This window comes from Rattus norvegicus, chromosome 19, assembly GCF_021556685.1.
Source record: "Rattus norvegicus strain SHRSP/BbbUtx chromosome 19, alternate assembly SHRSP_T2T, whole genome shotgun sequence".
Taxonomy (NCBI): domain Eukaryota; kingdom Metazoa; phylum Chordata; class Mammalia; order Rodentia; family Muridae; genus Rattus; species Rattus norvegicus.
Window position 1 is genome coordinate 72,145,427 of NC_141552.1, and position 14,868 is coordinate 72,160,294.

At 38.5% G+C, this 14,868-nt stretch overlaps 1 protein-coding gene across 16 annotated transcripts in view; it reads right to left on the reverse strand.

The window, feature by feature from the left end:
• Ccdc7a (coiled-coil domain containing 7A) overlaps positions 1 to 14,868 on the reverse strand; it is a 410,770-nt gene that overhangs the window by 83,357 nt on the left and 312,545 nt on the right. For 14 of the 16 annotated variants that reach the window (XM_087595057.1, XM_087595068.1, XM_087595056.1 and 11 more), the window contains one exon: positions 2,354 to 2,413. The exons of the other annotated variants lie outside the window; for them this stretch is intronic. In XM_087595057.1, the coding sequence (XP_087451183.1) occupies positions 2,354 to 2,413 (60 nt within the window). The remainder of the gene's footprint in view (positions 1 to 2,353; positions 2,414 to 14,868) is intronic. 16 annotated transcript variants of the gene reach the window in all.

Here is a 14,868-nt window from a genome sequence, read left to right on the forward strand (position 1 = left end):
TAATTCTAACCCTAGAGGATCTGACACCCTCTTCTGACTTGCACAGGAACCTGAACAATTTGTAAACTGTGTCATTTTTTAAATAAAAATTCAATATTTAAGATAAAACAAATACACAGAAATTTGTAGTATATATTTATTATGTAAAACAATGAACATCACTATGGTTTATTTTCATGCTTACATCTAATGCTTTGATCATATTCTCCAATTACCTTTTCTATACTTCCCCATGCCCTTCCTTTTCCCCAAATTTATTCTCTGCTTTGTTCTCTTTATTCTTTTTTCCCCACCCCTAGATTTCATATATGAGAGAAAATACACAGTCCCTGGTCTTATGAGTCATAGACGTTCCCTGGTGGGGGAATGTTTCAGCTCCTGTTTTATCACGTACCTACGTATCACGTGCTAACAACAGAACAAGAGGAAGCACCCTCTCAGAGAAATTAGGATTGTTGTATACATCAAGAGGGATATTAGTTACCAATGAAATAATTATCAGTTATATTCTCCTTGTTACCACAAATGCATGCTAGCAATTATGCATTGGAAAATGAACAGTGACTTTCCTAACTAGCTAGAAACAGACACTGATTCTTGTTTTGATGCAGACTATCAGAGCCCAGGCTGATCTAGAACACATTAGATAGTTCATACTGGCTTTAAACTTCTGATATTCACAAGTGTCACCACTCCAAGCTAAGAAAACAATTGTAACACATTTTAAAATATTCCCATAATGAGAAAAGCATTTCTATGGATCATTTTTACAATCGGAAAGCTCCAAATGTAAAATTATATAGCTTATTCTTCATTTATTCATAAATACTAAAACTCAAATTAAGACAAGAAGGAATTAAAGAAGTTTTTCTTATGTATCAATAACTTATAAGTTCTGTTGTCATTAGCGATCCATATTTAATTAAACTCCATAATAAGCCATAAGTAAAACGTAAGTAGATCTTAAAAAGTGTTCTTGCTAAGGTAACACCAGGTTTTTGTTGTTATATCTCTTCTAAAGACGTCAGTCAACTGTCCTGTATCAGTTTCTACAAAATGATGATCAAAACAACATATAAATATATTCATGTGCTTAGCACTATGCTAGTTAGCATTTTTCAACAGAACAGAATAGAAATCTGAGTACAGGTGAAAGGACTATTTTTGATCACAAATAATCAATGTCTTGTGAGTTACACATTTAGTGATTTGCTACTACAACACACAATTTCTTAACTGGTACTTTTCCCAAGCAGCAGAAACTTATGTGCAACTTTCCATCATCATGGATAATTTTGACAATAACGTGACTTTTAAGCATGTGTTAAAATCCATGAACACTGCAGGGAATCTATTTGGTGACATGGAAGCATCACTTTTTTCCAGTGTCAAATTATTGAACATGGTCATCATAACTCATGCATAAGCACTTGTTCTTTAATTCATCCAAATGTATTTCAGTGGTCTTCTTATGATATAAGAAGTGCTGTTGATGGAAATTAATAGTAGGCAGTACCAAGGAACAAATGCGTTACATATCGTCTTAGTAGGGAGATTTACTACCTCAGTGAGAGAAAAAGAGACAAATTTAAACAAGCATTGGTATTAAGACTGTGCCTTTTGCATTTAATGTTTAGTGATTTGTACTTTTTCTTGTATTTAGAAATGAATATCTAAATACAGTAAAAAAAAAACCAAACCCTAAAATGAATGAGGCAGTTAAAACATCAAGTGGGTGATCTATCATGCCTAACATTTTGTGTAAAAGCTAGTAGCAGCAGGACACTTTTGGGGAGTTGAAAGTGTTTCCTGATCCTGACAGAGTATTCATCTTGCTTGGAAGAACTTATCTACATTGTAGACATCTTTATTAGGTTACATTTGGGGTAAAGAGTAAAGGGACTCAGTGGGATTTCTTTGTTCAAGTACACATGAACTTAGATCATATTAACCTCTCATGATTCTCTTCTGTTCCCTTTCCCCTGACCTCTTCCTTTCCCCAAAGAATAGAGGAGATTGCTAGCTATTGAAAGAACTGCTGAACACCTCTTTTTATCACATCTGTGAGCCAGTGTTGTACCTCACACACCTTGCTACCTAAGCTGGACATAGAAAGTAATACGAACAACACTAGACACACTTGCTTGCTAGAACTGTGATAGATTTGATAGAATATTTCCTAAGTGAATTCTAAATAAAATGCTATCTAGCTAACTTTCAATTCTCAATAAATACCTGGTTTACACAATAATAGAACAGTATGCATGTTCCATGATAATATAAGTATTGTCATTAAATGTGTACATTAATGAAAAAAATTATGAGAAGTGTTGAACTTAAAAAGTTTTCTTACCATCGTCACTACTTAATGCATGTTGTACAGCTGTTTCTTTCAAGTTTTCTATGTCATTCTCTGTAGAAACAATGGATTTCAAAGTAATTATAAGATAGTTGCAAGATGTGTGTGTGTGTGTATTTGATACTAACTTATAGTTTGTTACTAATGATCTCTAGACTGTCACATCACTGAACATTAGAACGGGCAGATTTGTGAGCAAGCGTATAAGCCTCTATGCTTTGAATCACAGAATCTCTGTTCTAAAACCACACATCTAAGTAATAATGTAGCTCTTATACAGACTTGTGCCTCATAGTTCTTTAACTACTATTTTCAATATCTCTTGTAAAAGAAACTACCACACTTAACAAAAGGAGATTTGTAGATGAAAAGTGGTAATCTAGATTGGTGACAACTGAATCCAAAAGTAAGTGTTAAAACCTGTGGGCAACTTTAGGAGCCACTTCAGATTTGTGTTCCTACACACACAAGAAAAAATGTTCACATATGGCTCTCTTCTCATTTATGCTTTTGTTTTACATATCACCTATATAAATAGCTTTAAGTAAGCTTCTGCCTTTTAAAGAGAATGACTTAAAGTATACACATTTGTGTTCTATAAGAACCTTTGTTTTTGACGTTTCTGGATCTAGGCACTTGTTCCTATGTGAGTTGCTTTTTCTGTCATCATTTCCTTACTTCTGGGTATCCCACCTGTTCACACTTGTCTGTGGGATATGACTGTACTGCAATGAGTCATATGCCTTACTTATAAACACACAACATGTTGTATATTTGTGTTGTATGCAGTTTCTGTTTTAAGCAATTAAGTCAAGAAGGGAGATGACACAAATTGTGTTCAATTTTATAATTAGGAAATCACTCATTATTCTCTTTTTTTTTGTAGGAGAGTTCAGATAACTGAGCTGCTGATATGATTTTACCTTTTTTGAAATCTTCTCAGAAGTTTCTTTGCTATTTTTCAAAAAGCCAGTATGTTAGTAATGAGTTCTCTTGTTATTTATTTGAAGATTTTTATTTAAAATGTATTAGCACCTATGTATTTACTATTATTAATTTTTAACTTTTTATTGATTTTTTTGTGTGTTTTACGTCATGCATTCCAATCCCATTTATCTCCCCATCCCTTAGTATCCACTCTCTGCCCTTGGAATCTTCCTCTGCAAGAGAAAATAAAAATAAAAATATACAAAAACAAAACAAAAATATTTCATTGTGGAAGCTCTAGTGTCACAGTGTATCCCACAGTATATCCTTTTGTCCATACCTCTTTTACTCATTGTGGAAGCTATAGTGTGTCACAGTGTATCCCACAGTATATACTTTTGTCCACACCTCTTTTCTTGCAAACAGCATATATTATTTTGATGGATTTTATTATGATGTTTTCACTCAAGTATATGATGTGATTTGAACATTTTCACCTCCATTACCACCCCTGCTAGTCTGCTTCCTCTTTCTAATGTCCCATACAGTTTAATGTCACACATGTAGTGTGCAAATACATACGCACACTTGAAATTCCAAATCTGAGAGAAAACATGCACCATTTATCTTTCTGAATTTAGACTATTTTTAAATATGAACATTCATTGTTGTGAAATTTGTAGATTTCAATGTCCTTTAAAAATTAATATAAGTCCATTGTGTAAGTGTACCACTTTTTTAATCTGTTGAGAGAATATCTTGAGTTCTGTATTGCTTTAATAAACAGGAATGTACAGCAATCTCTGTGGCACTCTGACTTAGATTCCTTCAAGTTTATAACACGACTGATAGAGCCTGGTTATTTTGTGGTTCTAGTCTTGTTTTTTGAGAATCTTCCATACCCTCCAGTTTATGTTCATCTTTCTGTGTGTGAGCTCTACATTACATTTCTCCTTTTATGGTTGGCTTCTATTTTGGAAGGGTTTTTTGAGTTGTTCATATATTCTAGATATTCATCCACTCAGATGTTCGGCTCTGGGTTAGGTTGGGCTCTCCTATTCTACAGATGCCTCTTCATTTTGCTGTGCAGAAGCCGTTTCTTCCATGAGATCCCATCAGTCAGCTCTTATTTCTTGAGCTGTCCACGCCCTTTTCAGGGAACCTATGCCCATATCTTGAAGACTTTTCCATGTTTTGTTCCAGGGGATTTGTTTCTTTTGCTCAGAGTCCTGCCTGAATCTGGGAGAGTATGTGAATCACTCAGGAGCATTCTCCACCTCACTTATCTCATTTGCTAACACAGAGGTAGACCTGCACAGCCAGGGAGGGCGAACCATGGAGAGGGCAAGTTATTCATGGAGGTGAGGCTGCCCTGGGCAGAAATGAGCACCTTGGAGAAGTCAATTTGAACTTCTCCCATGAGAACAGCAGCCACAACGTGTTATGACTACCTGCAGTATCAGAATTGAGGCCACATCTTGACCAATACTGTTTTATTATGTCTTCCTGCCCCAAGACTTCCTCTACTTAAACCAAAGGCAAACTTGGGATTTGTTTGTTCCCTTTCTCCATGTGTTGGTTAGATCTCCTTTCTGGTTTTTTTCTCTACTACTACTCCCTGAACTACTTTGATTACCCTACCTCATATAGCATTTTATATCCTATGATTTTTAAATATCATGGTGCTCTGTTTTGACTGTATGACCTTATACATAAATTCTAGAGTTAACATATATATTCACTTCCAGAAAAAAACCTATGGCTATAATCTTAGTTGTAATTTAATCGAATCCATAGATACATTTTAAGGAAATGAGTTAAAATACTCAGTCTTCAATTTTATATACTTCTAATTTGCTTCCACTTCTTTTTAGCCTTTTAAGACTATTTTTAATAATGTTTTGTAGTTTTCTGTATAACCGTTATCCATATACAGAGACTAATGTAGCAGGCTACTTTTAGAGTTAATTCTAACCATATTCCACTAAATGTCTTTCTAATACTAAATAAGATACTTTGAAAAGAGGTTTGGGTATTCAGGAAAATTGCAAGGGAAGAACAGAGACTTCTCAGCATTCCTCTTCTGTAGTTCTCTTTTACTGACATGATGTTTCAGGTGACGTTTAATAAAACTCATAAACCAATACTGGTGCATTATTAGTAATCAACACCAATGGCTGTGCAGTCCAATGGGTTTTGTAGTATACAGTTCCATTTATCCATTTCTATATAATAATAAAAATAAAAATGGAAGCACCCTTAGATTTTTCAGAACCTACTTTAGTTAGGGTTCTTAATGTCTTAACCTCTCCTCTAGCCTACCAACTTGAAGTAGGGGAGAAAGAAAGTTAATGGGAAAAGGGGGTTGTGGACCTGTTTAGAAGTTGTTCCTTGGGGTGATTTCATTCTTTATTGTTAGGATACCATCAGTCCAGTCCAATAAGAAACACCAAACGAGAATCAGTAATGGTGGTATAGTCCAGCAGAAACAGCAAGGCTCTTCCAAATCAGCAGGAGTCAGTGGAAGTGGCCAGAATCAGCTGAAATCCGACGAGTTCTTTGGAGCATTTTTCTCTTTGAAGTGAAGACCAGTGAAGACAGACCAGCAAAGACAAGCGAAGACAAGCGAAGACCAGCAAAGACCAGTGAAGTGTTGCTTGGCATAGCAACGCAAGAGTATCCTCTCACTGTCTGTGAGGCTCTAGTTATAATCTTTCTAAATATCATGCACTCTCTCAAATGTCTTGTTTTCAGCAAATTGTCACATGCCCTGTCACAAGGCAACTTTCAGAAAAATATTACATGACACAATTGAGGTTTTGAAGAAACCAGAAACTTGTACTTCACAGGGTCTTACTTTATAGTCCAAGCTGGCCTGGAATTCACTATTTTGCCTCTGATGGTCTCTAACTCGTGGCAATCCTCCTGCTTCTGCCTTATGCCTACTGAGGTTGTAAGTGTAAGCCATTGTGTTTGGCTCTCTTGTTTTCTTTAATTTTTTAATTTTTAAGATACTTTTGATCCTTTCCTTAATCTATCAGTTATACCTGTTAAACACTTTTAAGAAGGTACCCTAGAGTTCAAAATATTTCCATAGTTAATGCAAGTCTTCTTTCACATATCACAATTCTACTTTATAACTCGTGCAGGTATGTTATAAGAAAGTTTACCCACTGGCTAGAAAAATGGCTCAGTGATTAAGAGCACTGGCTGCTCCTCCAGAAGTTCTGGGTTCACTTCCCAGAATCTACATGGAAGCAACTAACTATCTGTAATCTGTAATCTGTATTCTCCTCTGCCTTCTGAGGGTACTTTATGCATGGGGTGCATAGGCATACATGCAAGCAAAATACCTATACACATGAAAATTTTTTTCTTATAATCAACAGTTTCTAGTACATTGTTGTTATTAATATTTTGAGTAATGTTAGATCAGTTAAGAATAATAAAATGGGACTGGATGTAGTGGTATACACCTTTAATCTTAGTATTCAAGGAGGCAGAGGCAGGGGTAGGGGCAGAGGCAGAGGCAGGCAGATTGCTGTGAGTTTGAGACCATTCTGGTCTACATAGAGAATTTCTGTTGAACCAGAGTTATCTGGCAGGACCTTATCTCAAAAAATCAAAAGATCATCAACAAAAAGAATGAGAAAATTAAAAATATTCACTTTTTAACTCTTGAGACTTTTGAATATGTATACAATGAAATATAATCACATATGCCCTTCATTTCTTTCCTTGAGGTTCCCACATGTGTCTCCAACATGCCTCCCTCCCAATCTCATGTCTTTGGTTTTATAGTTAATAATATTAGTGTTACCCATGTGTGCATGGATAAGTGGTCATACCTTGAAGTATGAGAATTCCATGTGTGGCTGATATCTCCTTAGTAAGGGGTGATCCGTGGACATTTTAACATTTCCAATTCTTTTCTTTTGTGTAGTTGTGAGTTTCTGACCAGAATAGAATAATCTTCCTTTTCTCTGTAGAATCTGTTTCCTAGGCAGTTCAACTGATGACAAATTTCCTCATGTTCCTACTAGACTCCAAGTCTTCTTTCCCTCATCTAAAGAATAATTTTCCTAGATATGGAACTCTTGGCCAGTTTCTACTCTTTAAACACACAGCTTATATGTCATTCTTCTACAGCTTGGGTTTTTAAAAACTTTTTCTTGTCCTTTATTGTTTGTATATTGAGTGCTTGTGTGTGTGTGTGTGTGTGTGTGTGTGTGTGTGTGTGTGTAGGACAGAAGTTAACATTAGGTTTCTCTATCATCCTCTGCCTCATTTCTTATGGAATGAAGACTCTACTGAAGTTAAAGCTCATTGCTTTGACGAGGCTGGCTGATAAGCCATTGAGCCCCTAGGACCTGCTTTTCCACTCTTTTTTCCACTCACTGCTGGACACAAGCTTTTAGTTTTATGAGGTCCCAGTTGTCAATTGTTTTCATTCTTTCCTGAACAAATGGAGTCCTACTCAGAAAGTCCTTTCTTGCATCTGTATCTTGTAGGGCATTGCCTATGTTTTCCTCTAGTAGTTTTACCATTTCAAGTTTCATATTAAGGTCCTGGATACATTTGAAGTTAATTTTTGTACAAGATGAGAAGGGTCCAATTTATTTCTATATGAAGACTTGTAGTTTGCCCACCACCATTTGTTAAAAATGCTGTTTTTCCTCTAATATATATTTGAGGTAACAGATATTAGAACAGTGATGCCTGCTTCTTTACTGATCCCGTTTGTCTGAAATATTTCCAATTTTTCACTCTAAAGTGCTGTTTATCTTTGAAGGCAAGATGAGTTTCTTTCCCCATCCCACAACATAATATTTTTATTATTTGGTATTTTTTGATAGTGTACCCCATCACATTTAACTCCCATTTCTCCCAGGTCCGCCCACCCATTCTCAAGCCCCGAATCCCCCCAATACCATGACTAAGTCCAATTTGCATTTCCCATATACTTGCTGGAGCATGATCATATTTCTTTTTTTCTTTCTTTTTTTCTAAACAGTAACTTTTTTTTATTAACTTGAGTATTTCTTATATACATTTCGAGTGTTATTCCCTTTCCCGGTTTCCGGGCAAATGTCCCCCTCCCCCCTCCCCTTCCTTATGGGTGTTCCCATCCCCACCCTCCCCCCATTGCCGCCCTCCCCACAACAGTCTAGTTCACTGGGGGTTCAGTCTTAGCAGGACCCAGGGCTTCCCCTTCCACTGGTGCTCTTACTAGGATATTCATTGCTACCTATGAGGTCAGAGTCCAGGGTCAGTCCATGTATAGTCTTTAGGTAATGGCTTAGTCCCTGGAAGCTCTGGTTGCTTGGCATTGTTGTACATATGGGGTCTCGAGCCCCTTCAAGCTCTTCCAGTTCTTTCTCTGATTCCTTCAACGGGGGTCCTGTTCTCAGTTCAGTGGTTTGCTGCTGGCATTCACCTCTGTATTTGCTGTATTCTGGCTGTGTCTCTCAGGAGCGATCTACATCTGGCTCCTGTCGGTCTGCACTTCTTTGCTTCATCCATCTTGTCTAATTGGGTGACTGTATATGTATGGGTCACATGTGGGGCAGGCTCTGAATGGGTGTTCCTTCAGTCTCTGTTTTAATCTTTGCTTCTCTCTTCCCTGCCAAGGGTATTCTTGTTCCCCTTTTAAAGAAGGAGTGAAGTATTCACATTTTGATCATCCGTCTTGAGTTTCATTTGTTCTAGGCATCTAGGGTAATTCAAGCATTTGGGCTAATAGCCACTTATCAATGAGTGCATACCATGTGTGCTTTTCTGTGATTGGGTTAGCTCACTCAGGATGATGTTTTCCAGTTCGAACCATTTGCCTACGAATTTCATAAAGTCATTGTTTTTGATAGCAGAGTAATATTCCATTGTGTAAATGTACCACATTTTCTGTATCCATTCCTCTGTTGAAGGGCATCTGGGTTCTTTCCAGCTTCTGGCTATTATAAATAAGGCTGCGATGAACATAGTGGAGCACGTGTCTTTTTTATATGTTGGGGCATCTTTTGGGTATATGCCCAAGAGAGGTATAGCCGGATCCTCAGGCAGTTCAGTGTCCAATTTTCTGAGGAACCTCCAGACTGATTTCCAGAATGGTTGTACCAGTCTGCAACCCCACCAACAATGGAGGAGTTTTCCGCTTTCTCCGCATCCTTGCCAGCATTTGCTGTCACCTGAGTTTTTTTTTTTTTTTTTATTAACTTGAGTATTTCTTATATACATTTCGAGTGTTATTCCCTTTCTCGGTATCCGGGCAAACATCCCCCTCCCCCTCCCCTTCCTTATGGGTGTTCCCCTCCCAACCCTACCCCCATTGCCGCCCTCCCCCCAACAGTCTAGTTGACTGGGGGTTCAGTCTTAGCAGGACCCAGGGCTTCCCCTTCCACTGGTGCTCTTACTAGGATATTCATTGCTACCTATGAGGTCAGAGTCCAGGGTCAGTCCATGTATAGTCTTTAGGTAGTGGCTTAGTCCCTGGAAGCTCTGGTCGCTTGGCATTGTTGTACTTTTGGGGTCTCGAGCCCCTTCAAGCTCTTCCAGTCCTTTCTCTGATTCCTTCAACGGGGGTCCTATTCTCAGTTCAGTGGTTTGCTGCTGGCATTCGCCTCTGTATTTGCTGTATTCTGGCTGTGTCTCTCAGGAGCGATCTACATCCGGCTCCTGTCGGTCTGCACTTCTTTGCTTCATCCATCTTGTCTAATTGGGTGGCTGTATATGTATGGGCCACATGTGGGGCAGGCTCTGAATGGGTGTTCCTTCAGTCCCTGTTTTAATCTTTGCCTCTCTCTTCCCTGCCAAGGGTATTCTTGTTCCCCTTTTAAAGAAGGAGTGAAGCATTCACATTTTGATCATCCGTCTTGAGTTTCATTTGTTCTAGGCATCTAGGGTAGTTCAAGCATTTGGGCTAATAGCCACTTATCAATGAGTGCATACCATGTATGTCTTTCTGTGATTGGGTTAGCTCACTCAGGATGATATTTTCCAGTTCCAACCATTTGCCTACGAATTTCATAAACTCGTTGTTTTTGATAGCAGAGTAATATTCCATTGTGTAGATGTACCACATTTTCTGTATCCATTCCTCTGTTGAAGGGCATCTGGGTTCTTTCCAGCTTCTGGCTATTATAAATAAGGCTGCAATGAACATAGTGGAGCACGTGTCTTTTTTATATGTTGGGGCATCTTTTGGGTATATGCCCAAGAGAGGTATAGCTGGATCCTCAGGCAGTTCAATGTCCAATTTTCTGAGGATCCTCCAGACTGATTTCCAGAATGGTTGTACCAGTATGCAATCCCACCAACAATGGAGGAGTGTTCCTCTTTCTCCACATCCTCGCCAGCATCTGTTGTCCCCTGAGTTTTTGATCTTAGCCATTCTCACTGGTGTGAGGTGAAATCTCAGGGTTGTTTTGATTTGCATTTCCCTTATGACTAAAGATGTTGAACATTTCTTTAGGTGTTTCTCAGCCATTCGGCATTCCTCAGCTGTGAATTCTTTGTTTAGCTCTGAACCCCATTTTTTAATAGGGTTATTTGTTTCCCTGCAGTCTAACTTCTTGAGTTCTTTGTATATTTTGGATATAAGGACTCTATTTGTTGTAGGATTGGTAAGGATCTTTTCCCAATCTGTTGGTTGCCGTTTTGTCCTAACCACAGTGTCCTTTGCCTTACAGAAGCTTTGCAGTTTTATGACATCCCATTTGTCGATTCTTGATCTTAGCGCGTAAGCCATTGGTGTTTTGTTCAGGAAATTTTTTCCAGTGCCCATGTGTTCCAGATGCTTCCTTAGTTTTTCTTGTATTAGTTTGAGTGTGTCTGGTTTGATGTGGAGGTCCTTGATCCACTTGGACTTAAGCTTTGTACAGGGTGATGAGCATGGATCGATCTGCATTCTTCTACATGTTGCCCTCCAGTTGAACCAGCACCATTTGCTGAAAATGCTATCTTTTTTCCATTGGATGGTTTTGGCTCCTTTGTCTAAAATCAAGTGACCATAGGTGTGTGGGTTCATTTCTGGGTCTTCAATTCTATTCCATTGGTCTATCTGTCTGTCTCTGTACCAATACCATGCAGTTTTTATCACTATTGCTCTGTAATACTGCTTGAGTTCAGGGATAGTGATTCCCCCTGAAGTCCTTTTATTGTTGAGGATAGCTTTAGCTATCCTGGGTTTTTTTGTTATTCCAGATGAATTTGCAAATTGTTCTGTCTAACTCTTTGAAGAATTGGATTGGTATTTTGATGGGGATTGCATTGAATCTGTAGATTGCTTTTGGTAAAATGGCCATTTTTAGTATATTAATCCTGCCAATCCATGAGCATGGGAGATCTTTCTATCTTCTGAGGTCTTCTTCAATTTCTTTCCTCAGTGTCTTGAAGTTCTTATGTACAGTTCTTTTACTTGCTTGGTTAAAGTCACACCGAGGTACTTTATATTATTTGGTTCTATTATGAAGGGTGTCGTTTCCCTAATTTCTTTCTCGGCTTGTTTCTCTTTTGTATAGAGGAAGGCAACTGATTTATTTGAGTTAATTTTATACCCAGCCACTTTGCTGAAGTTGTTTATCAGCTTTAGTAGTTCTCTGGTGGAATTTTTGGGATCACTTAAATATACTATCATATCATCTGCAAATAGTGATATTTTGACCTCTTCTTTTCCGAACTGTATCCCCTTGATCTCCTTTTGTTGTCTGATTGCTCTGCCTAGAACTTCAAGAACTATATTGAATAAGTAGGGAGAGAGTGGGCAGCCTTGTCTAGTCCCTGATTTTAGTGGGATTGCTTCAAGTTTCTCTCCATTTAGTTTAATGTTAGCAACTGGTTTGCTGTATATGGCTTTTACTATGTTTAGGTATGGGCCTTGAATTCCTATTCTTTCCAGGACTTTTATCATGAAGGGGTGTTGAATTTTGTCAAATGCTTTCTCAGCATCTAATGAAATGATCATGTGGTTCTGTTCTTTCAGTTTGTTTATATAATGGATCACATTGATGGTTTTCCGTATATTTTTTTTTTATTTTTTATTAACTTGAGTATTTCTTATATACATTTCGAGTGTTATTCCCTTTCCCGGTTTCCGGGCAAACATCCCCCTCCCCCCTCCCCTTCCTTATGGGTGTTCCCCTCCCAACCCTCCCACCATTGCCGCCCTCCCCCCATAGACTAGTTCACTGGGGGTTCAGTCTTAGCAGGACCCAGGGCTTCCCCTTCCACTGGTGCTCTTATTAGGATATTCATTGCTACCTATGGGGTCAGAGTCCAGGGTCAGTCCATGTATAGTCTTTAGGTAGTGGTTTATTCCCTGGAAGCTCTGGTTGCTTGGCATTGTTGTACTTTTGGGGTCTCGAGCCCCTTCAAGCTCTTCCAGTTCTTTCTCTCATTCCTTCAATAGGGGACCTATTCTCAGTTCAGTGGTTTGCTGCTGGCATTCGCCTCTGTATTTGCTGTATTCTGGCTGTGTCTCTCAGGAGCGATCTACATCCGGCTCCTGTCGGTCTGCACTTCTTTGCTTCATCCATCTAGTCCAATTGGGTGGATGTATATGTATGGGCCAAATGTGGGGCAGGCTCTGAATGGGTGTTCCTTCAGTCTCTGTTTTAATCTTTGCCTCTCCCTTCCCTGCCAAGGGTATTCTTTTTCCTCATTTAAAGAAGGAGTGAAGCATTCACATTTTGATCATCCGTCTTGAGTTTCGTTTGTTCTAGGGATCTAGGGTAATTCAAGCATTTGGGCTAATAGCCACTTATCAATGAGTGCATACCATGTATGTCTTTCTGTGATTGGGTTAGTTCACTCAGGATGATATTTTCCAGTTCCAACCATTTGCCTACGAATTTCATAAACTCGTTGTTTTTGATAGCTGAGTAATATTCCATTGTGTAGATGTACCACATTTTCTGTATCCATTCCTCTGTTGAAGGGCATCTGGGTTCTTTCCATTTTCTGGCTATTATAAATAAGGCTGCGATGAACATAGTGGAGCACGTGTCTCTTTTATATGTTGAGGCATCTTTTGGGTATATGCCCAAGAGAGGTATAGCTGGATCCTCAGGCAGTTCAATGTCCAATTTTCTGAGGAACCTCCAGACTGATTTCCAGAATGGTTTTACCAGTCTGCAATCCCACCAACAATGGAGGAGTGTTCCTCTTTCTCCACAACCTCGCCAGCATCTGCTGTCACCTGAGTTTTTGATCTTAGCCAATCGCACTGGTGTGAGGTGAAATCTCAGGGTTGTTTTGATTTGCATTTCCCTTATGACTAAAGATGTTGAACATTTCTTTAGGTGTTTCTCAGCCATTCGGTATTCCTCAGCTGTGAATTCTTTGTTTAGCTCTGAACCCCATTTTTTAATAGGGTTATTTGTTTCCCTGCGGTCTAACTTCTTGAGTTCTTTGTATATTTTGGATATAAGGCCTCTATCTGTTGTAGGGTTGGTAAAGATCTTTTCCCAATCTGTTGGTTGCCGTTTTGTCCTAACCACAGTGTCCTTTGCCTTACAGAAGCTTTGCAGTTTTATGAGATCCCATTTGTCAATTCTTGATCTTAGAGCATAAGCCATTGGTGTTTTGTTCAGGAAATTTTTTCCAGTGCCCATGTGTTCCAGATGCTTCCCTAGTTTTTCTTCTATTAGTTTGAGTGTGTCGGGTTTGATGTGGAGGTCCTTGATCCACTTGGACTTAAGCTTTGTACAGGGTGATAAGCATGGATCGATCTGCATTCTTCTACATGTTGCCCTCCAGTTGAACCAGCACCATTTGCTGAAAATGCTATCTTTTTTCCATTGGATGGTTTTGGCTCCTTTGTCAAAAATCAAGTGACCATAGGTGTGTGGGTTCATTTCTGGGGCTTCAATTCTATTCCATTGGTCTATCTGTCTGTCTCTGTACCAATACCATGCAGTTTTTATCACTATTGCTCTGTAATACTGCTTGAGTTCAGGGATAGTGATTCCCCCTGAAGTCCTTTTATTGTTGAGGATAGCTTTAGCTATCCTGGGTTTTTTGTTATTCCAGATGAATTTGCAAATTGTTCTGTCTAACTCTTTGAAGAATTGGATTGGTATTTTGATGGGGATTGCATTGAATCTGTAGATTGCTTTTGGTAAAATGGCCATTTTTACTATATTAATCCTGCCAATCCATGAGCATGGGAGATCTTTCCATCTTCTGAGGTCTTCTTCAATTTCTTTCTTCAGTGTCTTGAAGTTCTTATTGTACAGATCTTTTACTTGCTTGGTTAAAGTCACACCGAGGTACTTTATATTATTTGGGTCTATTATGAAGGGTGTCGTTTCCCTAATTTCTTTCTCGGCTTGTTTCTCTTTTGTATAGAGGAAGGCAACTGATTTATTTGAGTTAATTTTATACCCAGCCACTTTGCTGAAGTTGTTTATCAGCTTTAGTAGTTCTCTGGTGGAACTTTTGGGATCACTTAAATATACTATCATATCATCTGCAAATAGTGATATTTTGACCTCTTCTTTTCCGATCTGTATCCCTTTGATCTCCTTTTGTTGTCTGATTGCTCTGGCTAGAACTTCAAGAACTATATTGAATAAGTAGGGAGAGAG